Here is a 26,776-nt window from a genome sequence, read left to right on the forward strand (position 1 = left end):
AGGGTAGTTCGGTAGTAATTGTTTGTCCAATGGTCGGGAGTCCTGCCCGACTGGAGGTAAACATATCACTTTGCTTTAGGCCCAGGAACAGAGTGAGGGGTGGCAAGAGGTGGGACTATTTGTAAAGGACCCCAGCTTTGTATAGTTAGCAAAAATACAATTTACTTCAAAATTGTGATTTGTGTCATGGTAATTGCTTTATAGCAAAGAATTACGAGTTAAAGGAAAGGAAAACGCATCTTCGAGAAGTTCTGCAGCATGGAGGCTTTCGCGCATGTATTGGAGGCGCCTGTTCTCATGATTGTTCTGGAATCGTCGGGCGTGTTGGGGAACGCAACAGGCGCCGAAGTGTCGTGAGAAACACCGTGATTTCTGATGCAATACTTTGTCTAGATTCTTAAAAGAAGTTCCAGTAATCTCGGGAGTCTCTGACGTTCGCTGTAGGCCCCGCCCCCAGAATGCCGCATAAATACGACTGACGAAGTAGAAGAGAGAGAGATCATCAGTAAGAGTCGCAGATCAGATTATCAGTGAGAGCCCAGCAGCAGAGATCAGAGATCACCAGAGAGAGATAAGAGAAGAAGAAACAGATGAAGGATCAGAGAGGAAGAGGTGCTCGTAAGTTTGATAGGATTCTGGTCAAGTCGTCCGGGAGTGGACGACCGAGGCATTTCGACGTAGAGCAAGACTTTAGAGAAGAAACGTTCTGCAAGAGGTTTTGAAAGTTCCTGCCCTTCGAGTATCAAGAAAAGACATTATTTTCTGCAATACGGAGTCAAGAAGACATCTGCAATTGCAGTTCTCCTTTCGTGAAGCCATTGCTTCAAGTCGCAAAACTGGCTGGCGAGTACTTTCATTACCCCACCGTTTCCCCAGTTCACGCATCGTAAGATTTTGCCTTTTTTTATGTAAAAAAAGGCAAAATCTTATGTAAATAGGAGACACCATTCTGCATTTATCTTTGTAAATAAATCTTTGTTGTGTTTGTGTATCTTTCTATATTCGTATCCTCAGTTTCAACCGTTGGTGTTGAATTCTTTTTGTTTATCATTATGTTGAACTTGGAGCAGACCTCTCTCGTTTCGTAACAATTTGTTCCGACACGTAATACAAACCCTCGGTCCTTTACATAAGGAAGACTCACTTATTGGTGGGTGGAATCCGAGTCTTGTGAACAGACTGGTGTTCGCCCAACCTAGGTTCCCTCCCTGGTCGTAAGAGCAAAGGGAGGGAGCCTAGCCTCTGTCCAACTGATCAGTGTGTGCACTGCAGGATCAGTGGTCAGACCTCTGGACCAAATTCATAAGAGGGAGGCAAGCGTGCCTCTTATGAATAGCAAGCAAGAAATAGGTCCTATGCAAGAGCCAAATTTAAAGTCTTGGGTTTGTCTCTCACTGGTGTCCACTTCCCCCCTTGTTAGGGAAGGGATGGATAAACGCTTCTATCCCTAATGAAAGGCATAGAATGGAGCTTGGTTACATAGTTTACCTGCATCATCATCCTGTCCAGCGTGGTGACGACTGCTACCCTCTGTCCGCAGGGAGAGGGAAGAAAAAGAGGAGGAAGAGAAGCCAGTCACTCTCATTCACTCTTCCATTCCTGCAGTCTCACAAGGATGAGATGCTACCTTGTCCAGTAAAGGAGCTGGGTAAGCTACACAACTTGTTGAGCAGCCACTGCGGGTCCCAAGGAAAAAGTGTCCAAGGACCTGTGGGCAATATCCCAAAGGTAGAAGGAGGTGAAGGTGGTCTGGTTGGCCCAAACCCCTGCCTTCAGTACCTGTGCCACGGACAAGTTCTTGCAGAATGCAAGGATTGGACCAATGCCTCTGACTTCGTGGGCTCTCGGACGAAGGGTACTGGTGTCGGCACTCCTGTCTGAGTCATACGCCTTCCGGACTACCTTACGAAGCCAGAAAGAAATAGTGTTCTTGGACACTTCTTTCTTGGTAACCCTGGTGCTAACGAAGAGGTGTTGACACTCAGCCCTGAGGTGTCGAGTTTTCTTCAGATGGTGCCGTAGCACCCTCACAGGACAAAGCAGCATCTCATCCGCATCATTGTTGGTGAAGTCTTCCAGGGAGGGGATCATGAAGGACTCGAACCTGGCGTCAGAGACCAAAGGGTTCTGAGTCTTCGCTACGAAGTCTGGGACGAAATCGAGCGTAACTGATCCCCATCCCCTCGAGTGCTTAACATCGAAGGAAAGACTATGAAATTCTCCTACTCTATTCGCCAATGTCAGGGCCAGCAGAAAAACTGTCTTGAGGGTCAGATCCCTGTCTGACAACTCTCGGAGCGGCTCGTAGGGTCATTGAGTCAGGCTCCTAGTTACGAGAGTCACATCCCACCCAGGGGGCCTGAGTTCCCTGGGTGGGCAAGACCTCTCGAAGCTCTTCATTAGGAGTGATATTTCCATGGAAGTGGAAATGTCGACTCCTCACAGTTTAAGGACTAGGACCAGTGCAGCTCTGTAGCCTTTAACTGCGGAGATGGAGAGGAGCTTCTCTCGGCGAAGAAAGACGAGGAAATCCGCTACCTGCTGAAGAGTGGCTCTAAGTGGAGAGACCCCCCGCCCACGACACCAACCACAGAAGATGGACCACTTTCCCTGGTACGTATACTGCTGCAGAGGACTGTCTGAGGTAACCAGCCATCTCTGTTGCTGCTCGGCGAGAAAAGCCTCTCGCTCGCAAGAGATGGTGGATAACCACCAGCCGTGAAGACACAGGGACCGAACTGCTAGGTGGTGTTACCATTCCACGTGTGGTTGGCACAGCAGGTTGTGCCAAGGGAGAATCTTTCGCGGTGCCTTGGAGAGAAGAGCCAGCAGGTCTGGATACCAAACGCCTGTGGCCACAGGCCATTTGGGTGCCACAAGAATCATATGAAGATTGCTGGTGATTAACACTGGTGATCACCTTGCGAATCAGGCAGAATGGGGGAAAGGCGTAGACTACGAGGTTGTCCCACGGGTGCTGGAACGCGTCCTCTGCAGCTGCCCATGGGTCTGGCACAACTGAGAAGAAAACCTTGAGTTTTCTGTTGTGCCGGGTGACGAACAGATCCACAACTGGAAGCCCCCACAGGTCGAAGAGCCTTTCCGCCACATCTGGGTGTAGAGACCATTCGGTCCCAATCACCTGATTCCGGCGGCTGAGCTTGTCTGTCGCTATGTTCCTCTTGCCTGGAATGTATCTGGCTGACAGCTCTACCGAGTGAGCTACGGCCCATTCATGCATCTGCATCATCAACTGGTGCAACGGGAGGGGCACTAGGCCCCCCTGTTTGTTGATGTATGCCACTACCATGGTGTTGTCACTCATCAACACCAATGAGTATCCCATCACTCGTTCCCGGAACTCTTGGAGTGTGAGGAACGCAGCCTTGAGTTCTAGGAAGTTGATGTGAAGGTGCTTGTCGTGATGGTTCCACACTCCTGCAACCAGTAACTCTTCCAGGTGTGCGCCCCAACCCTCAGTTGATGCGTCTGAGAACAGCAGCATCACCAGAGGGGGAGTGCGTAGAGGCACTCCTATTACGAGGTTCCTGTCGTCTAGCCACCAGGCCAGGTCCTCCCTTACTTCCTCCGTGAGAGGAACCAGGAAGGATTGTGGATCCCGTGCCTGTGACCAGCACTCTTTTAGTCTCCACTGAAGAGACCGCAGGGGAAGACGCCCATGAGAGACTAGCTTCTCCAGTGACGACAGGTGATTGATCACGACTTGCCACGGCTGAGCTGACTTCCCATCGAGACAAGAACCGTCTGGCTGCCTCCCTGAACCTGCTGATCCGCAAGTCTGCGGGGAAGACTCGTGCTGCTACCGTATCAATCAGCATGCCCAGGTACTTTATCCTCTGCTTGGGCTCAAGAACTGACTTCTTGAGATTCACCACGATCCCCAGATCGCGGCTAAGTCGAGAAGTCGATCTCTGTCCTGCAGCAACTGCGAGCGGGAGTTCGCCAGGACTAGACAATCGTCGAGATACCTCATGAGACATATCCCGACTGAGTGGGCCCAAGCCGAAACCAGAGTGAACACTTGCGTGAACACCTGTGGGGCGGTTGAGAGACCGAAACAAAGTGCCCTGAACTGGCACACCGTCCCGTCGAGGATAAAGCAGAGGTACTTCCTGGAGGACTGGTATTTGGAAATACGCATCCTTCAGGTCCACCAAAAGCATGAAGTCATTCTCCCTGATGAAATTGAGCACTAAGAGTGCTGTTTCCATCGTGAACCGAGTCTGGCGAACGGATCGGTTTCAAGGGAGAGAGATCTATCACCGGTCTCCAGCCCCCCCCGATGACTTCTCCACTAGGAAGAGTTGGCTGTAGAAGCCCGGCGACTGATCTCGTACGGTCTCCACAGCTCATTTGCTCAGCATGGTCTTGACTTCTTTCTGAAGTGCTACGTCCCTGTCAGAACCGGGAACGTATGTCTCAAGATGGACTGGGTGCAAAGTGAGGGGTGGCAGCGACTTGAAGGGTAGTAGATATCCCTCCCGAAGGACATCCACTACCCAGGTCTCGGCTCCGTAGTGCTGCTAAGTTGCCCAATGGCTCACCAGGCACACACCCCTCCCCCCACTTCCGGCAGCAGGCGAGGGGGAACGCTGTCCCTAGCATTTCCCCTTTTTCGGCTTCTGCTTGGCAGGTCCCCCACGGGAGTAGGAGGCTTGGGAGGAGGGCTGACGCTCGCTCCTCGAAGCAGAAGACAAAGGCTGGGTCTTTCCTCTCGACCTTGACGAAGCTGGTGTCTTGGAAGCAGAGAAAGAGCTAGCCAAGCTCCGAGGCTTGGCCACAGTTGCTTGAGGCTGCCCAGAAGCCTTCGAGACTGCCTGGTGTACCAGGCTGTCACTGTCATCAGTGCGCCGCTTTTCTACCCCAGTGTCCACCATCTCTCTGGGGAAGAGAGAGGAGGAACCCAGCAACAGTCCGTTCCGTTGACCCAGAGTCACCTCTTGACCAGCCGCCCTGGTCACCTGAGCCAGGACAGCGTCCCGGTGTCTCAGGACCAGGTTGGCCCACAGGTTGGCCATCTGGTGGGCGAGGTAGGAGATGGCTCTACCTCCAGACTGACACAATCTCCCGAACGCCGAGTCTTCCTCAGGAGCGATAGGTCCCAAGGAGGCTGCGACTCTGGACACCGTGAGGGACCACAGGTCCAGCCAGGAGACTGCTTGGAAGGCTGCCATGGCAGTCGCTTCCAGGGCCGATGCCTCTTGCTGTGAAAACCAGAGGTTTTCAGCCAGCAGGTGATGGAGAGGCACCCCCGGAGTTAGCCTAGCTATCTCCGGGTCAACCTGCTTGGTCGGCAACGGGTCCAACGAAGGAACGTAGAATCGCCCCTGGCGAGGCAGAGGAGGGTGAAGCAGCTTGTCCGACCTGCTGGACCTAAGTGAGCCCTCCTGTCCGGAGACAAGTCAATCTGGCCCAGCACACCATCGGCCAAGGTGGATTGGGCTTGATCGATTGATTGATTGTGAGTTATCTGGTATCACAACTACCAGGGTCCCCGACGCCAAATACTAAATGTGATCTTTTAACTTTTATAATATATTAAACAAAATTTAAAAGATGTTTATTTTTATGAGACATATAAATTTGATTTTTAAAAAATAAAATTCTGATAAAAAGAATTGTCAGTTGATCTGATCACATAACAGTAAAACTTTATTAAAAAAAAAAAGATATACTAAGACAGCACAGCTGTCAGATATATTTGAGAAGACCAGCTTCTTTGATAAAAGAGATAATGTTATTAATACATATGCTTCCTCCCAACAGTTTTGCCATGCTATAATTACCACCTGCTTCACTACTATAAGCTAAAAAACGATTCCTAAGTTCCACTAGACTGGGACACTCAACCAGCAAATGCCTAACAGTCAGCGGAGCTAAGCAATCATCACAGAAGGGCTTATTCTCCCCATCCATCAGATAGCCGTGAGTTAAACGCGTATGGCCAATACGCAATCTACACAATACAACCTCCCACTTCCTTGGTATTAGGTCATATTTCCAAGGGTGTGTCTGACTAGTAATTTCTTTCATTTTATTGGGCCTACTCTGTCCCACTGAAGTACCCATAAATGCTGGATGGATTTCCATATATCATAGAATGTATCACAATATGGAACAGGGCATTTTCTTGGTACCAAAGTTTGCGCTGCTGATTTGGCTAGCTTGTCTGTCTCTTCGTTTCCCGACGTGTTCACATGGGTAGGAACCCAACAAAAAGAAACAATGCTCCCTCTATACTGGTGCAAGAAAATTCACTGCAAGATCTTCAACACCAAGGGATGATCAGTATTAAAGACATCCAGGGACTGTAGGGCACTTATGGAGTCACAAAATATTCTGTAGCTACACACTGGGAGTGTTGCAATATGTTCCAGTGCTACTAGGATGCCATACAATTAAGCTGTAAAGTTTGAGGCAACAGAAGGAAGTGCACCTCTTCGGTTAGAAGATTCGCTAAAAATTCCATATCCAACACCAGAATTGGACTTGGAGCCATCAGTAAATATAAAACTTGTATCTATATGCTCTGATACATGCTCTAAAAATATTGCCCTCATTTCCTCATCAGATTTATACCTTTTTGCTCTATTGAAGTACCTGTAGAATTTCAACATCAAGTAACCTCCAGACAGGAGTACTGGGATACACAAAGGGGATAATGGGAAATTTTTTAATATTTGTATCTTCTAAAATTTTTTTTAATTCTATAGCTAAAAGGAGTGGGATACCTTGGATGACTTTCGTAAAAACTGTTAAAAATATTTCTATTTGCCACAGCAAATGCCAGAGATTTGTGGAGTCTTTGCACTCTAAACCAGTACCGAAGTCTCTCCTGTATCAACTAGCATACTAGATATTGGTGATGAACGGAAAGCTCCTGTGGCTATACGAATACCTGAATGATGCACTGAATCTAAAATTTTTAAGTTAGATGAGGAGGCTGAAGAATATACTTCACAACCGTATGACAGCTTTGACAAGACTAAGGATTTAAGGGATTTTGACGAAGGAAAAATCTATTTCTGGGGAAAGACCTGTGTCGCCCGGTGAAATGTTCCTGTAGCACACATTTCTAGGTATAAATAGATGCTGAATATACCAGAGAAAAAGCTAAATGGAATGCTGAAGTTACTACCTCCAGCTCGCTCACCCATTAAGGGTGTCGGTATAGCACAAGGGCGAGTGGAAGCCACTACCACAGATATTCTGCCAATTAGAAGCCTCCTCTCAAAACCCCTCTCTTGATAGGTGCCGTTACAACGTCTACCTTCCGCTTGCTACTACTACAACATCTGCCCGAAAGCTCATTCCTGAATTACACACCCAAGCTTGGGCCAGCTAAAGGGCGGGGGACCAGGAGAAGAGAGGGATGGGTTCACCGGGCGACACAGGTCTTTCCCCAGAAATAGATTTTTCCTTCGTCAGAATCCCTTTTCTGGGTTCGACCTGTGTCGCCCGGTGAAATAGTATCAGAGAATTGGCCATACAAGCTTTGTAAATCACAAAATTTTATAGATATATAAGGAAAATTAAAAATTTCCTTAAAATTATGTTTTAATAACCAATGTAAGAATAGCAAGTTACAAATGGTAAAAAAGGGATCAAATATGACCAAATCCATACTATCCTGGGAAAAACAACAGGTAAGGAATACAAAAACAAACCATTATGAACTATGTACATGTCCAGGAGTGGGTTGATGAGCAATCCAGACCGGAACATAAGGCAGACAGACAGGGATTACAAGCGAGGCAGGTAGGTGAGAGTGAGTATCAAAAGAAAATTTAATACAAAAATAGTTATAAAACTAGGCCATATCAGGGAAGACTATATGCTCCCTGCAGCCACTGCTGAATATTTAAGGGCCTCTAAATTCTTCAGATAGTGGCGTTTAAATACTGCCGGGGATTTCCAACCCGTATATTTTTTAAGATCCTCGAAGTTCATGTTATGAAAATAATTAACTGAGGTAGCCAATGCCCAGATATCATGGATATGAGGGACTGAATCCGGATTGGCTTGTTTAATAAAATAAAGAATTTGTTGTCTGATTCCCTTCAAGGAAATGGTTCCGCCTTTTTCTCTAATAAAAAGAGGACCTGAAGACCTTTCAGAAGTTCTGCCCAGATAAGATTTTAATGTAATGATAGGACACAATGATGGGTCCTGTGGGAGAGGTACAATCTTGCATGGAGACCACCTGTTTTGTGGGTCTTCATTCTTTGCTAGGTATTTCCAATCTGGGGAGAGCAGAACTTCTCCTGACGGGAGGAAATCAACATGATTTGGTTCTCTAGAGAGAGCCGACAGTTCAGATATTCTGGCGCTTGAGGCCAGGCTCATTAAAAATAATGTTTTCCTGAGAAGGGTTATATATGAGCATGATTCATTATCAGTATCTGAAGCCAACTTGAGTACATTGTTTAAAAACCAGGAGACCGTGTGAGGACGGTCCACCGGTCTCAGACGAGCACATGCTCGAGGGATAGACGAGAAGTACGAATCTGTCAAATCAATATTAAAGCCAAACTGAGATATCTTCCTTAAGGCAGATTTAGTCGTAGTATGGTACTAGCGGCTAGGCCTTTTTCGAACAGAGTTCTAAAGAATGAAATTGCCAGATTTGTAGTCATCTTATGGACATCTGATTCTTTTAGAAAGATGGCCAACTTCCTTACTGCTGAATCATACTGCCTGAGTGTTGATTCTCTCTTGTCTGACTCCACGAACAGGATGTTTAGTGGGTCAATACTAGCATCCTTCTGTGCCACAAACTTCATGAAGTCCATAAAGTTAGGGCATTTAGAATTCTTGAGGAGGCTGACACAGTCCGAGTTTGTACTATTTGACTCAGTTTTGGGTTGGGAATCCGTCTGGGACGGAGATTCAACTCTAGTAGAAGAGGAAACCAATTGCTCTTCGGCCAGTTGGGGGCTACCAATGCTACCTGTCCTGTGAAAGATCTGAGTTTGTGCAGAACTTTCATCAAGAGGTTTATTGGCAGAAATAGGTAAATCTTCTGCCAATTGTTACAGTCTATGGACATCGCATCTGTGGCATTGTTACGGCCTCTGAGAGAGGTCCGCTTCAGGTTCGAAATGAAATAAACAAAAACAAAAAAAATTTTCAACAGTTGAAACTGGGGATACGAATATAGAAAGAAACACTAACACAACAAAGATTTATTTGCAAGGTTACTAACAAAGGTAAATGCAGAATGGTATCTCCCATTTACATAAAAAAATAGAATCTTACACTGCATGGACTTGGGGAACAGTGAGGGAATGGAAGTACTTGCCGGCCGGTTTGGCAACTCGAAACGATGGCTTCACAAAAGGAGAATTGCGATTGCCGACATCTTCTTGACTCCGTATTGCAGAAAATAATGTCTACTCTTGATACATGAGGGGCAGGAACTTCCCAAAACCTCTAGCAGAACGTCTCTTCTCTGAAGTCTCCCCCAACGTCGAAATAACTCTGTCGTCCACTCCTGAAGATGGCTTGACCAAAATTCAACCAACTCTCGAGCAACTTTTCCTCTGATCCTTCGTCGGTCCCTTTTTCTCTTATCTCTCTCGGATGATCTCTGCTGCTGCTGATCTCTCACTGATAATCTGATCTGTAGCTCTTACTGAGGATATCTCTCCTGTGACTCTTACTGATGATCTCTCTCTCCTACTTCGTCCGTCGTATTTATACGGCATCCTGGGGGCAGGGCCTACGGCGAGCGTCACAGACTCCCGAGATTACCGGAACTTCTCCGAAGAATCTAGACGAGGTATTGCATCAGAAATCGCGGCGTTTCTCACGTCACGTCGGGGCCTGACGAGTTCCACAACACTCCTGCCGATTCTAGAACCATCATGAGAACAGGCACCTCCAACACAATGCGCTAATGCCTCCTTACTGCCAAACTTCTTGTAAATGCGTTTTCCTTTCCTTTATCTTCCTTTGCTATAAAGCAATTACCTTGACACGTCCCCCCAAAAGAGAAAAAAAATGAAATCAACCGATTTTTTTTTTTTCTAAAGAAAAACAAGAATTAAACATCAGGGAAACAATTCTGCATAAAGTTTTAATCCAGTCAAACGCACGCTTCTCCACTCACACACTCACTCATGCGATAACAGAAAACGGTTATTAGGCTACTTATTCTGAAAACTCTAGAGAAGCTATCTGCTATAATATTATCCGTCTCTCTTACTTCTTCCGTTTTCTGAACTCTGCTCAAAACTTTGAAAGACTAAGACACCTCTTGCATCTTTCTCAAACTCATCTCTTTCAGGGACACAATTACCAAGAACACGGGCGGCGGCCACGGTACGGGGCGTTCTTTATAATTCTGAAGCAAATTTACATTTATTGCCTTTGCTCTACTCTTACCCACATTAATTCCATAATGTGCATTTCCCCTCTCCTCTAACGCTGAAAAAGGACCTTCGAAATTATAAGGTAAAGCGGAACCTTCTTTCTGTACTAGTACCAAAACTTTATCTCTTACACACAAACTTCTCTCTTTTGCTCTAAGATCACGTTTCCCTTCAGTTTCCCCTTGACTTCCTCTCGCGCTTCCGTTCTCCTTCACTAGTTGCCAAACATCTCTTAAATTGTTTTTATAATACTCAAGATTAGTTATGTAATCTTCTCTACCCTTACTTCTAGACAAAGGTCCGACCATATTGATAAATACATTCTCAAAAGACTCGCCTACTGAAGGAATATTACACAACGGAGCTCTGGGATTACTTGATTCAGTTTCCCGGCAATTTGGCATTCATGACAGCTTAAAACATACCTCTTTACATCATTTTTCATTTTAGGCCAGAAGTACGCCCTACTAATAGACCTGAAAGTTTTATTTACTCCTAAATGTCCTTGCTCATTATGTGCTAACTTCAAAACTAGTTCACAAAGCTTCCTAGGAACCACTAATTGTTCGGTGATTTCCGTTTTACTACCTGACTTCGGTCGAACATAACGACACAAAACTAAGTCCTTTAAATAAAAAGTTTCCTTACACACATCATCGAGATCATCATCCAGCTTACACTAAAAAAATTCGGGTTAGTGTCTCATCCTCTCTCTGCAACTTGACTAGCTCATCCTTATCCAAAACGTTAAGAGCCTAATTCATCACCGTAACTAGGACTAGATACCGGTACATTTACTGTGTTACTCTCGACAGCCACACCTTCCATTTGGCTATCACTGTCAACATCGATAGAGTCCGGTCTCTCAGCCACACTCATGCCAAGATCAACCTCGCTACCTCTATCACACTCGTTCGAATCCACGAACTCATTCACGTTCAAATCCACGAACTTACTCTCGTTCAAATCCATGAACTTACTCTAGTTCGAATCCACAAACTTACTTTCGTTCAAATCCACAAACTTACTCATATTTGAATCCACGAACTCACTCTCGTTTGAATCCACGAATAAATTATGACCGTAGTCTATGTCTGTATCTAAACCCGACCTAGTTACTACCATTTCAGGCACTGGAATATCCCTCACAACAGGATTCACATTCTTGGATAAAGCTAAGTCATTACCGACAATAATGTCAATGCCATCCACAGGCAAACTGTCAACTACTGCAAGTTTCACTTCTCCTGACACTACTTGACTTTCTAAATTCAACTTCATCAAAGGACAAAGAACACAAGTGTTAGGAAATCCACGTAACATTACTTTCTCTTCCATATTGATTTCTGCCCTGTTCGGCACACTCTCTCTCTCTCCTAATCAGTGAGACAGCAGCTCCTGTGTCTCGAAGTAAGACTACTTCCCTTGAAAATACTCCTCCAAGAGAGGAAACTACGCCTTCTGACAGAAATTCACCAAAAATTTTCCTAGTTTCTCTCATCACATCATTCCTACTTGACAAAAGGTTAACTAGCAATACTGGTTTCTTATCGTCCTTCCTTTCTACTGCACAATTTCTCGCTAAATGCCCTTTCCCATTACATCAGAAACAAGTTAATTCTGAGCCACTAGATGTCTTTTTTCTCTTACAAACCTTAGACGTATGACCAGGTTTTCCGCATGTATAACAGGAATAGTCACTTTAACTCGCATTGCCATTACTAGGACTGAAACCTTTACTGCTTTGTACTCTACCAGACGAAGGATCATTTCGTTTCTTACTAACACTAAAATTATGAGTTAGACTATATTCGTCAGCTAGCCTAGTTGCTCCTGCAAAAGATACTTCTCGCCTATCTTCTATATAAAGTTTAATCTCAGGGGATACGTTATCTTTGAAGTTTTCTAACAACACTAAGTTCTTCAAAGCATCAAAATCCTCAACTTTAGCCGAAGTTAACCAATCAAAACACAGCCTTTCTAACTTCTTACCGTATTTTCATCCTTTCTCAAATTTCTAAATTTCTTACGGTATGCCTCCGGTATAGCCTATACGCGCTAAGAACAGTTTCTTTCACGATATCATAATCATCACATTCCTCCTTAGACATGCAGCTATACACAGTAAGTGCCCTACCACTCAAAACTAACTGCAAATATAAAGTCCACATTTCTTTAGGAGAACCTACTCGTTCCATTAACTTCTCAAAACACATGAAATATGTCGTAACATCTTCCTCATCAAACTTTGGTACTAATTTCAGCACTGCACTCATGCCTAACCTATCAGTTTCATTTTCGTTCTGGCCTGACTGACTGTTAAGAGTGCTTTGTCTTAACCGAGCGATTTCCAACTCATGCATACGTTCTTTTTCTCTTTCTTCCTGCTCATGCATACGTTCTTTCTCTCTTTCTTGTTGCTGCATTTCTCTCTCAGCTGCTCTTTCCTCTCTCTCAGCTGCTCTCTCCTCTCTTTCAGCTGCTCTTTCATCTCTCTCATACTTTTCCCTTTCTTTCCTTTCAACATACTCACGGAGATCATTCCCCTCTAGACCTAGGAGCTTGCCCGACTCAATAAACTCTTTCACCATCTCACTCATTCTGGTTCTTTCTAAATTTTCCCTGTTTCAATCTGTTATGGTGTCGAAATATACTGGCCAAAGGTCGCCACAATGTTACAGCCTCTGAGAGAGGTCCGCTTCAGGTTCGATATGAAATAAACAAAAACAAAAAAATTTTTCAACACCAACAGTTGAAACTGGGGATACGAATATAGAAAGAAACACTAACACAACAAAGATTTATTTACAAGGTTACTAACAAAGGTAAATGCAGAATGGTATCTCCTATTTACATAAAAAAAATAGAATTTTACACTGTATGGACTGGGGGAACAGTGAGGGAATGGAAGTACTTGCCGGCCAGTTTAGCAACTCGAAACGATGGCTTACAAAAGGAGAACTGCGATTGCCGACGTCGTCTTGACTCCGTATTGCAGAAAATAATGTCTACTCTTGATACATGAGGGGCAGGAACTTCCCAAAACCTCTAGCAGAACGTCTCTTCCATTTTGATGGAAAGTTTTGTTGGCTTCTTGGGAGGAGTTATCGCCTTTGAAGAGCAAACATCTTTTTCTTCAATGTCTTTGACACTGAAGGGTTTTTTAGTTTCTTTGCTCTCCATCTCTATCGAGACAGAGAGAGCAGAGGTGTTCTCTAAAGAGACCACCACAAGTGTCTTTGTATTGCTGGCAGTACCAGCTCTGCCTCTAATGAGGCAGAAGTACCAGCGAGGACTGGCACCGGGGGACCAGCATCTGTTGGTTTGTCCTCCAAAGAGGAATTGGCAGCAACAGAAGCTCGCACCAGACCAGCAACCACTGGCCAGGCAGATGGTGAAGGATGTGTGTCTACTGACACTTCAATTTTATTCAGTTTCATACTTGTCTTTCTTGTTGGTTCTAGTGAACCTTGTCTTTACATTCTCTATACAAACCTGAGGTCCTTTACAATAGGAAGGTAACTAGTGGCAGCTGGAACAGTCGTAAGCTTCGAACAAGGGAGTTCGGTAGTTAACTGCTTGTCCGACAGTGCGCGCACGCGCGACTGGGAGGTGAAGAACCACTTTGCTTTAGGCCCAGGAAAACGCAGAGTGAGGGGTGGCATGAGGTTGGACTATGTGTAAAGGACCTCAGGTTTGTATAGTTAGAAAAAATGCAATTTTCGACAAATTGCCATTTGTTCCGATAAGAATACAAACCATCGGTCCTTTACAATAGGAAGACTCACTTCTTGGTGGGAGGAATCTGAGTCTTAAGAACAGACTGGTGTTCGCCCAACCTTGGATTCCCTCCCTGGTCGTAAGAGCAGAGGGAGGGATCCTAGCCTCTGCCCAATGATCGGGGTATGTACCGCAGGATCAATGGTCAGACCTCTGGACCCAAGTAATAAGAGGGAGGCAAGCGTACCTCTTAAAACTAGCAAGCAAGAACTTGTTCCTATTGCAAGAGGCAATATGAAGTCATGGGTTGTCTCTTGTTGGCTTCCACTTCCCACCCCCTTGTTGGGGGAAGTGGTGGATAATCGCTCCTATCCCTACTGACTGGAAGGGATAGGATGGGGCTCAGTTAAGTAGCTTACCTGCATCGCCTCCTGATCCAGCGTAGTGACGACCGCGTCCCTCTGCCCACAGGTAAAGGGAGAGAAAAAGATGGGGAAGAGAAGGCCAGTCACATTCTCATTCACCTATCCCTTCATGCAGTCACACAAGGATGCGATGCTGTTCTGTCCGCTCGGGTGCTGGGTAAACTACACAACGAGTTGAGCAGCCACCACAGGTCCTAAGGAAAAGTGTCCAAGGACCTGTGGGCTATATCCTGAAGGTAGAAGGAGGTGCAGGTGGTCTGGTTGGACCAGACCCCTGCCTTCAGTACCTGCGCCACGGAGAAGTTCTTGCGGAATGCAAGGGAAGGACCAATATCTCTGACTTCGTGGGCTCTCAGACGAAGGGTACAGATGTTGTCGCTACCATCAGCTTCGTACGCCCTCCTGATTACCTCGGGTAGCCAGAAAGAAAGTGTGTTCTTGGATACTTCTTTCTTGGTCACCCCAGTGCTAACGAAGAGGCGTCGACACTCAGGCCTGAGGTGCCGAGTTCTCTTCAGATAGCGTTGTAGCGCCCTCACAGGACAAAGCAGCAGCTCATCCGTATCGTTGTCGGTGAAATCCAATAGGGAGGGGATTGTGAAAGACTCGAACCTGTCGTCAGGGATCGACAGATTCCGAGTCTTAGCTACAAAGTTCGGGACGAAATAGAGCATCACAGATCCCCATCCCCTGGATGCTTGACGTCGAAGGAAAAGCCATGCAGTTCCCCTACTCGGAGGGAAAGAAGGGAATAGTCGCGATGACCTATCCCTCTTTCTGTCCGACATATTCTTCGGAGTGATGTCCAGTACCCATACTGGTCTATCCGTCTGCAGCGAAGTCTCTCTCGTTCTCTTATCCCATTGCAGCGAAGTCTCTCGCGGTCTCGTACCCCACTGCGGCGAAGTCTCTCCGTCTCCGCGGTGGATAGGACACCGACACTCCATGGTGGGTGTCGATGGTATGGGTACTGGAACAAGCTAGTAGGACGAAGTAATGATTGATCTGAAACAACCGAAGTAAGTCCTCAGCATAGCTCGTAACGGTCTTGGACGCTTCGACAGCTGCCGACTGACTGCGTTCAGTTGTGTGAGGCGAGCTGTCCAAGCATCCGAGCATAGTCATGTGACCCTCGCCTTTAAAGGGGTAAGCCGAGAGACCATACAAATCGTCTATTTGTTGCCACCGATACCAGAAGGCAAGATGATGATTCTCTCAAGGCATGTGCCCAACAGGCAAAAGTCAATTGCCTTCTAGAGACCGAGGTCCCTGATGGCAAGACAGAAGTTCTCATAGTAGTTGAATCTCAGCTAAGGAGAAACAACACTGTGCGCCGTTGAAGACGAAGCTGGAAGGTGAATGCAGACCTACGTCTTCACAGCCGAATCGAGAGAAGTAATTCTCAAGATTCTGAACCTGTGCTTTACAAAGGACTGAAAACGCTAAACCGCTATTTCATTGCTGTTTGGTGAGAAGTCGTAGTTGCAATGAAAGCGGAGCGCTTTTCAGTAATGATAACACAGGGATGTACTGCCTGAAGAACCGCTTCTCATGGGCTGAATCATCATCTTCTTTCAGGTTATCCAGGGAGGACATATATAACTTGGAAGTAGAACTGGCAGGGCCGGGAACAGGCGATGTCTTCCATTATACATCTACAATTCGGGGTGAAAAATGAACAATTGCACACTTACGAATACGAGATATATTTAGAAGACAAACTCAGATGTCTGAAGAAATCATTCCGTATTATCGCAGCGGCAGGTGTGATGCAGCGGGAGACTAGGCTACAGACTTCTGTTACCGTGCGGTAAACAGAAAGAGTCTATTGAGGTATCTGTCTGAAAATTCTTGCAATGTCCAAGGCAATGCAGTAGAGATGGTCATTCACGTATGTGAGAATCCCAGCCAATCAGAGACATAAGTCTGTGATTGCCGGGCAGAGATACGGTTCGGTAGTCAATCATTGTAGAGGAGAGAGACATAAACCGACCGTGTATCTCGGAGAGCCAGCTGATACTGGGCTGCGGCAGGCAGCCCAATACACCGCTAGCTCTCGCTCACTCATCATCCTGAGTTGCCAGGTAATCCATTCCAAGAAGGAATGCGTTTGGCTAGAACCATCGAGCGCAAAAAAATACGCTCGAGCATTTGCATTTAAACTTAACGGATTTCAGTGAATACAAAAGCTGAGGTGGTGGTGTTGTAACAATACCATAAGTATCTCAAAATCAAAACTGGTAACTCCTGGGAGGTTGCAGGCAGTCCCGAGTTGCAGTTCAATTAAGAAGATACTATTCATCTCAGTCACAATCCATAGAGTTAACTACGGTATGTGCCTACACCTCGGACAATTCAACTGATTAACAGAATCATGTCGCGATGGTAATATACGTAGTATATTTGTAGGTTCCTGTACATAGACCTCCATCCAAAATTCTTTTCCATTCGAGGAATGAGAATAAGGACAGGAAGCCGACACTCTTCATTCTCTAATAAAGAGAGTGAAGGAGAAGTTTTCCCCCGAAGGAAGACTTCAATGGTGATAACAGGATACCGAAGACGATAGTTCAAGCCAAACTGGATGTTCCCACCCGTTCTTCTCTATCCCGGGGTTGGCCGCCTACTGTGAGATAGTCTTCCTTCAGCAGCAGTGTTTCTCTCGAACGCTAGAAATTCCAGGAATTCGAGCATTCGGCGAGATTCCCGATTATCGTAGTAACAATTATCTGGGATTCCCCACTCTGGACCGTGGTTTCGCCCAAGTGTTTGGAGATCGTAGAAAACCGGAACACTCAGAGAGTGCTAGAAATTCCGAAGAATTCTAAGTACTCGGCGAAACCCCCACCAAATTCGTCGGACGATCATCGGGTGGTGGTATCGGGTGGTGGTCCTCCCAATTCCCGTAGAAATCGAGGATGGGACAGGATCCTTCCTCAACGACGGGGACTTACGTCCGGTAGGACCTGAAGGTCCCCCCAGGAACGCAGTCCCCAACGTGGAATCCTACGGAGAACGCTCTGCAGGATCCCTCCCCTTTCCTTCGTAGCCATAGGGAGAGAGGGAACGGGGGAGGAAGATTGGATACTCGCTTGCCTTCCCAGCAGAACTAGCAGTTGGAGAAGTGAGTACAAGCAGCCATCACCATGCGGTGATGGCCGCTCAGTCTAGGAAAACGTTACCGTCAGGAGAAAACGTTTTCCCGAGGAGGGTTACGAACTCGTACTGTAGGCTAAGCGTCTGCCGCCACCGTGACCGTCGTCTGGGTAGGGCTGAGCGAGCACCTGACAGGAGAGAACCGATACCGTCCTCCGACACGTCCCAGTCCTCATCAAGGCCAAAACCTCTCAAGAGGACCAAAGAGGGAGCGCACCCTGTTCTCTTGAGTGCGTGATCCAGACGGATCGTCACGTGAACAGCGGTGATGGTCCCTTCGAGAGTCTGGGAAGCGTCATTCGTCCTCGCCAGCCCCCCACGATCTCCTCCAACCACTTGAGCGAGGATCTGTTGGTCCTAAGACCGAACCAGGGTCGTGGCCGGATCGTAAGAAGTGCATTCCTCACGGTCACTCCTGTTCACCTCGTTCCTCCCAGTGTAGCCTGAGGAGGTTGAAGGGACAGGTGAGGGAGACCTGATGCTCCTACCCTGCCTACTAGCAAAACTAGTAGGCTGGGAGGACTGCAGGCGATCGCCAACCAACGGTGGCGATCGAGCTGCAGGTCTGGACCAGCGGCTTCTTGCAGAGAAACGCTGGACCAAGGAACGGAGCGTCGGTCTCTGTCAGGGGAGCTGTTACGAGAGCTCCTCCACTGCCCACCAGCAGAACCGGTAGGCTGGGAGGACTGTAGGCGATCATCAACCACGGTGATGGTCGAGCTGCTGGTCTGGACCAGCAGTCTTCCTGCTCTTCAGGAGATCGACTGGCGATCGAGCTGCAGGCCTGGTCACGCGGCTCTCCTGGGGAGAGCGGCTAGACTGAGAGCAGTGGCGACAGTCCCGAGCGTCAGAGGAGCTGCTGCTGGTTCCCCTATCCAGCCAGTCCCGGTGGGAGCGGCGGTCAGGGGACCAGCAGAGTCCGCTGTCGCGGTGGGAGCGCGCCCCTCACGATCACTCCTGATCACCTCGCCCTTCCCGGTGTAACCCGAGGAAGTTGAAGGGATAGGAGAGGAAGGCCTGACGCTCTCTGCCCCGCCCAGCGGCAGGACCGGTGTGCTTGGGGGGCTGCAGGCGATCGCCAACCCGCGGCGGCGATCGAGCTGCAGGCCTGGTCGCGCGGCTCTCCACGGGAAAGCGGCTGAACCGAGAAAAACGGCCCCGGTCCCGTGCGTCAGAGGAGCTGTTGCTGGTCTCCCTACCCGTCCGGTCCCTGTGGGATCGGCGGTCAGGAGACCTGCAGAGACCACTGTCATGGTGGGAGCGGTGCCTGATCTCATGGCAGGTCGAACCTCTGGAACCAGCCGGGGCTGGTTCCTGCGATCGAGGGGACCTCTTCACAGCCTCAGCCCGTGGCTGGTCTGGGACCGTCACGGCAACCCTGGTAGCCTGCGGTTTGCTACGAGAGTGATCGCTGGCCTGGCAAAAGTCACCTGAGCAACTCTCGCCAGCCTTCCGCTCCGTGCCTCGGTCCTGGCGCCAAGCGAACTCGGAAGCCTGAGCCTTGGCTGTACGGTCGCCCGCAGGAGACTGTACACTCAGTACCTCTCGCGAACGAGAGGCTGAGCTGGAACCTGGTGTAGAGTTAGGACCTCTAGCACCAGGCGAGGAAGTACCGGTGTTAGCTGGTACCCCTCTGGTCCCCGTCGTCTTCTTCCTTGCAGAAGGAGAGACGGGCCCTGCTCCCGAAGGAGCAGGAGGACCAGCGGAAGAACCCCCCGTCCCTCCGGAGTGAGACGGGCCCTTAGAAGTTCCCAAAGGAGACTTCTTAGGGGGGAAGGGGGCAGTCTTCTTCTTCCTCAGCTTGGAAGCCTTGGAAGTCGAAGGGGAAGAGGCAGCAACAGGCGACGACGACGACACCTTCCTTTTCTTTCTCTTCTTCTTCGTCAGCTCCCTCAGGACAGACGTCAGGTCCTCCATCCAGGTTGGAGCCGGGGCTATTGCCGAAGCAACACGGCCCGGCTGCACCTGTCCGGAAGGACCCACGACTGGGGCAGCAACACCATGGGCTGGAACGACTTCAGGAGGAACTGGCTCAGGCAAGGCAGGTACAGCAGGAGCAGCAGGAGCAGCAGGTACGGCAGGCAAGGCAGGTACGGCAGGAGACGGGACAGCACCCAGTGACATCCTGGGTACCGGCGGCAGGACCAGGGGCGAACTCTTCAGGGACCGAAAGTCAGGGGCTGGTAGGGCGAAGAACCCGGAGGGGGACGCACGCCCCTCCTCTGTATGGCAGCGATCGGGGTCTGTACAGTGGCCGTAGGAGTCACCGACATCACATGTGTGTAGACCAGGTGGGGAGGGGCGGCATACCCTGGGGTCGAGACTGTGGTGGCTGGTGGTGGTCACCATTCCATGGGTAACTGGAACAGCACCCGCCAGAAGATGCAGCAGCCCCTGAACGCTCTGTGTGCCCTAGAGACTCAGCAAGAACCATACCTGGCCGAGGTCGTGGCCCACAGCAGGAGCACCTGACGAAGCAAAAAAAAAACAAACGGGTTAGTAGTAGGGGTTCCCCCTCGCACGGGCGGGGAACAAGTCCCCCCCGAACAAACGGAAGACCCTGAGTACAATTGCATGTCAGGGTATCCTGCCCCCTCCTCTTCGCTCAATGGATCAGGCGAAGAGAAGGAAAGAGAAACCCCCCTGAAGGGGAAGGAGCCATACGGGAGAGCTGGGATGGCGGCAGGAAGGAAGACGACATGTCTGTGACCAAGGGCGTCGCCGGAGAACCCTCCGAAAGACTCCCTGCAGGCTTACGTCGCTTCCTCCTACCCTCATAGAGCACCCACTGCTCTTCCGACCAATTATTACACATAACGCAGGGCTCGGCCAGAGAGCATTCGTGCCCTCGGCACCGAGAACATAATTCATGAGGATCAACCTCTGGAAAAGAGCGGAAGGCCCTACACTTACGGCCCTCCACACCAGGGCAAACTCTGCGGCTGATGGGGGGGCGTGGGGAGGTCTCCAGCTCACAAGAATGCGTAATAATGAAATAATAATAATAAAATACAAAGCACACGTACTTACAGTATTTTATCAAACACACACAAAGCAAACCAAGTTTGAAGATACAAAGCATACGACGAAAGCGGACAGAGAGCGAACAACACATCTGTCTCCGTTGGCGGCCGAAAGCAAAGTGGTTCTTCACCTCCCAGTCGCGCGTGCACGCACTGTCGTACAAGCAGTTAACTACCGAACTCCCTTGTTCGAAGCTTACGACCGTTCCAGCTGCCGCTAGTTACCTTCCTATTGTAAAGGACCACAGGTTTGTATTCGTATCAGAACAACTGGCAATTTCGTTCTTTAGAACCCTGTTGGAAAAGGTCTAGCTGCTAGTACCATTACTACAACTAAATCTGCCTTAAGGAAGATTTTTCAGCTTGGCTTTAATGTTGATTTGACAGATTCGTACTAATCATCTATCCCTCGAGCATGTGCCTGTCTGAGACCAGTGGACTGCCCCCACACGGTCTCCTGGCTTTTAAACGATGTACTCAAGTTGGCTTCAGACACTGATTATGAATCATGCTCATATATAACCCTTCTCAGGAAAACATTATTCTTAATGAGTCTGGCTTCGAGCACCAGAATATCTGAACTGTCGGCTCTTTCTAGAGACCCGAATCACATTGATTTCCTCTCGTCGGGTGAAGTTCTACCCTCCCCAGATCGGAAATTCTTAGCCAAGAATGAAGACCCACAAAACAGGTGGGCTTCATGGAAGATTATACCTCTCACACAGGACCCATCATTGTCCTATTGTCACATTAAAATCTTATCTGGGCAGAACCTCTGAAAAGTCTTCAGGTCCTCTTTTTATTAGAGAGAAAGGCGGAACCATTTCCTTAAAAAGAATCAGACACCAAATCCTTTATTTTATTAAACAAGCCAATCCGGATTCAGTCCCTCACGTCCATGATATCCGGGCAATGGCTACCTCAATTAACTATTTTCACAATATGAACTTAGAGGATCTTAAAAAATATACGGGTTGGAAATCCCCGGCAGTATTTAAACGCCACTATCTAAAGAATTTAGAGGCCCTTAAATTTTCAGCAGAGGCTGCAGGGAGCATCGTCTCCCCTGATACGGCCTAGTCTTATAACTCTATTTCCTATTCCTTTATTCTGCCATAAATTTTTTCCCTTGGTACTCACGCTTTCCTACCTGCCTCGCTCGTAATCCCTACCTGTCTCCCTTTGGTTCCGGGCTAGTGTGCTTATCAATCCACTTCCGGACATGTACATAGTTTATATTGGTTATTTTTGTATTCCTTACCTCTTGTTTTCCCAGGATAGTATGGATCTGGTCATATTTGTTCATTCTTTTTTACCATTGTAACTTGTTACTTTACATTGGTTATTAAAACTTAATTTTAAGAGAAGATTTTATTTTTTTTTTTTTCTTGTATCTTTTAAATATTGTATTTTCCAAGCTTGTATGGCCAATTCTCTGATACTATTTCACCGACCGACACAGGTCGAGCCCAGAAAAGGGATTTTGACAAAGGAAAAATCTATTTCTGGGGGAAGACCTGTGTCGCCCGGTGAATCCATCCCTCTCTTCTCCTGATCACCACCCTTTAGCCGGCCCAAGCTTGGGTGCGTAATTCAGGAATGAAGCCTTCGGGCGGGAGTTGTAGTAGTAGCGAGCGGAAGGTAGACGTATTGTAGTCCTTGTAACGGCACCTACCTAGAGAGGGGTTTTGAGGGGAATCTTCTAATTGGCAGAAAACCTGTGGTAGTGGCTTCCACTCGCCCCTGTGTTTATACAGACACCCTATGGGTGAGCGAGCTGAAGGTAGTAACTTCAGCATTCTATTTAGCTTTTTCTCTGGTATATTTAGCATCTATTTATACCTAGAAATGCGTGCTACAGGAGCATTTCACCAGGCGACACAGGTCTTCCCCCAGAAATAGATTTTTCCTTTGTCAAAATCCCTTTAGTAGTACATGTAGGTTAAGTTAGGTATTGAATGGTCCAAATTGTTCTATTTCATTGATTATTGGTCAATTTAGCTTTATAATAAAATGTACTGGGGTGTTTTTGTAATGCTTGGAACGAATTAGGCAATTTACATGTAAAATGTGGTTCAAGATACGAAAAAATCAGGTTACGAAGGCTGCCTCGGAATCGATTAATTTTGTATCCTGAGGTACTACTGTAACATATTTAGGCCCTTTATAAAAGACACCCAATTTCTATACACCAAGTAAAGATGACACCTTTATCACAGACTGTCGTTGTTCTAAAACCACTACATGACCTTTCAGAATTAACCGATCTTGAAAATAGTTTGAAAAGGAATTTATAGTCTAAGACAATCCTCTAAAACATTATTTAAACTTAAGAGGCCTAACCTCTACCAACCCCTTGTTTCTTTAATGCCTGGGAGATTACTGTAATAAAATTCCTCCTGGCTACCAAGGAAATGTTTCAATCCTTTTTTAGGAGGGTGAATGGGAGCTACTGCTGCTTTTCCATCAACCTTTAATACCCAATTTTGGATTTATAGGTAGTCTTCATATTTTTCTCCTTATTATGAATGCTGCCTGACTACTAAATTCATCATGCAATTGTTAAGACTCACTCATGAAGGTAGCTTTGTGAACAACTTATGGAGAGGGTTTTTTTTCTTCCAACTCACTACTACTGCTAGTAATCTTTTTGGCAGCATCAGTCACCATCCAGGGAAACCTGAGAAGCTCAACTTTGTTCATAGCACACTCAGATCCTTGACAGCACCATATCTGCTCACATCTAACTGGCTCTTAGCCTTCTGAGTAGAGAGCAGTCTCAGGTCAGGTTGCCATATCTCCACAACATTCAGAAGGTAAGCTGGATGACCATAATTGGCCTCCCAGGGTCATGCCATAGTTCCCACCTAGGGTGCTAGTATCTGTCAATAGAAATACGTAACAGACAGAAACACAATGGCAAGTGCTTCCTCGCTGTACACTGTCTAGTACCATGTCAGAAGATAATTCTTTAGGTTGCACAATTATAATTTTTCAGCAAAAATGACAATGTATCATTACATGTGAATGGAGGTGAAGAATGTAAAAATACAGGATGTGTTTGTTAGGGACAAATTCCAATCTAACCTTCATCTTACTCTCCTCATGGGCCTCATTAGAGAAGTAGGCATGCCAAATATGAAGTCTCTTATTGCTTATATTGTAGTTTAAAAGTTATGCCAAAGATGTAAAACTTCAACCTTAGGAGATGGACAGATACAATATACATAAGACTGAAGAGTATGATGAACAAGAAATGAGAGGGATCAGTTACTGAAAGCACTGTACAGTACCGCTATATTTATTTAGAGAAATGATGCATAAGAACAGAGCATACAAAAATACTGATTTATGAACAGCAATGACTTTGTAGAGCTTACCTTCTTGGCTGGACTACTCTTACTGAACCTCGTTTTCGTTTACAATGGCAAAGATGAAATGCGCCATAAATTATAGGGTTAACCAGACTATTGGACATCCCAAAAGAAAATATTCTGCTCTGAAGTTTCTTGAATACCTGCAAAATACAGCAGCTTATAAAATACTATGAACACAATTTCTCATTACACAAATTATCACCAACTCAAGACAAATATATGTGAAAAATTTAAAACAATGTTACACGAACACCAATTTTTTCTTCAATATGGCAAGAAAACACAAATATCTTCTAAACCGTAAGTCTCTCCATAAGGAGCATGTCACAACAGAAACAGGAATTAGGAGATTATTAAACACATCTGTAGACAATCAAACTACTTGTCTATAAAACTTTCTTAAATGAAAAGTAAAAATTGAAGCAATGAAGGTGACGCTGCACAGCTCGGTGAGAAGGGGACAAAGTGAACAGTTAGAGTAAAGGGCGCAAAGCAAAAATGCTATAATAATGGACACTACAGCATCATCGCTTTTTCAGACAATAAAATTATAAACTTGCATCTTTCATAAAATGAGTACCTTCAACAAACTCACAATGTTATCAGCATCAAAAATCATAGAGATGATCATCAGTGTGTAGTATGGAGTCCAGCAAATAATGAATGCCAAGACAATAATCACAGAGATCTTTAGTGCTTTCATCTTTGCTTTTCTCAAAAGCCGTCGACGGTGAAATTCTGGACAAGTGTTTCCCAAAGTTGTACGCTCACATTTGAAGATTTTTTCACTTTCTGAAAATAAGGAGTTGAGAAAACTGAAGAAATAAAAACATAAAAAGCAAGCACATGTACATTCTTTTGATTATCCAATAAGAATGTAAGCGTGATTTTACCATCGGTTAATAGTTGGTTTCCTCTTTGCCACAGAGAACTTTGGTAGGCTGAATTTTTGTGTTGTTAGAATCCTTCAGTTGCATAAGCTCATGTTATTTTGCGGCATCACCAAAGACAAAATGGTAAATCTATAAAGTATTTTTGTATTTTTCCTAACATACAAACCAGAAGGTCTCTGCATAAGATTCAGCTCGCGTCCACAAGCTAAATCCCGTGTAAAGACTGAAGGTTCATACTTGTGTAAGATCAAACATTTTAACATAGTTTAAATCCACAACATAAAAATACTCAGGAGTTACATATTAATGCTTGTATTTGACCGAATTCTACACTGTGTGGAATAACAAAGATGTGTAATATCTCAATGTCAATTCTAAAAGTTATTTTAAAAGTAGCTTAACTTTTAAATATAAATGGATCTGGTGAAATTTACTAAAAGCACCCGTAACTACTGGTTTAAAAGTTACAATTCTCTCTCTGCGTACTTGAATCCATTCTCCTTTATGCAAATATTGTCTCTCTGCGTACTTGATCCGTTGTCCTTTATGCAATGTACTGATGCTACGTACATGGTTCTTACCAAACGCTATAACAAAATTTAGTGTAAGTACTACTACTACTAGTACTGTACAGAAAGATGTACAAGACACCTATCCCAAATTTTTCTATAATCCCTCTCAACCTTATAGTTTTCAAGCGCTTCTGAGTCCTCAAAATATTTTTTTTATTTAGTTTCTCCCGTTCACAGTCTCTTTCTTGCAGTCCTGCAAGTTCTTTCAATCAATTCAATCACAAATTCTCAACATTTATTTTCCATCCAATTGAAGATATCTACTATGAGATTCAGGGTCTCTGTAACACGGTTTTTTGGACTTTGCTCCTTGTCAAAGCATCGGATGTAGCTGAAAGTTGACATATGTATATTTTACAACCACACAAATTTTGTCAGCATTATCAATAACCTAAACCAGATAGTTTTAATTTTTATAGAGTAAAAATGATCTAGCCGACGCCATGGCTAATGATTACGAGCCAAGAGTCGAAAAACATTCATTACGTAAGCAAGGTAAACAAACACCCTTGACTAAATGTTGCCCCGCCCATCCACCAGACAGAAATGCCATCGGCTCTGAAACCCAAAGACTTTATGAATGGCGGAACGATACATAGAGGTGGGTGGGGTATCAGTGCTAGCGTAGTAATACTACTGTAGCAGTAGTGCCGCAACAGTATAGCAGTAATATACATGAATTAAACGTTTAGGCCAACTGCTGGGATCCTTGAGGATCATTTAGCACTTCTTACAACTACTCGAGAAATTAGATTTTATAGCCAGAAGTTAAATTTTCTAATCCAACAATGCCCATGGTAGCCTTCAGTGTTATCCTGAATTATAACGAGGCGAAAGTGGGTGGAGCCTCATGAAGTCGCCATTCTGACGATAATTATTGGTGAAGGTTTAAAGCCAATATACGGTACCGGCTATTTTTTTTTCAGTAAATAGTTAGATAGCCAATAAATAAAAATTGCTTGACATTTGATATAGCAGTTATCAAATCAAGCTTGTCTACTATGTTTTTGGTAATTACCAACTATTCCCTACATCTTTTCAATCTGATTGTGACCTATAAAGTAGACTGTAATTTCTTTGGAAACTTATTTTGGGAGTTAGACTAATAATAGAAGTGTTTTTGTATTTATTAACATATTTTGTTGGTTTGTTCATTATGACAATTATCAGTGGGGAGGTTCCAGAGTTCAAAAAGGTGTACTGCTTTGCTTGTATT

At 45.9% G+C, this 26,776-nt stretch overlaps 1 protein-coding gene across 3 annotated transcripts in view; it reads right to left on the reverse strand.

The window, feature by feature from the left end:
* LOC135225701 (gonadotropin-releasing hormone receptor-like) overlaps positions 1–26,776 on the reverse strand; it is a 59,317-nt gene that overhangs the window by 15,272 nt on the left and 17,269 nt on the right. For all 3 annotated transcript variants that reach the window (XM_064265061.1, XM_064265060.1, XM_064265059.1), the window contains exons 4-5: positions 24,691–24,887; positions 24,099–24,235 (exon numbers count right to left, since the gene is read on the reverse strand). In XM_064265061.1, the coding sequence (XP_064121131.1) occupies positions 24,099–24,235; positions 24,691–24,887 (334 nt within the window). The remainder of the gene's footprint in view (positions 1–24,098; positions 24,236–24,690; positions 24,888–26,776) is intronic.

This window comes from Macrobrachium nipponense, chromosome 13, assembly GCF_015104395.2.
Source record: "Macrobrachium nipponense isolate FS-2020 chromosome 13, ASM1510439v2, whole genome shotgun sequence".
Classification (NCBI taxonomy): Eukaryota; Metazoa; Arthropoda; class Malacostraca; order Decapoda; family Palaemonidae; genus Macrobrachium; species Macrobrachium nipponense.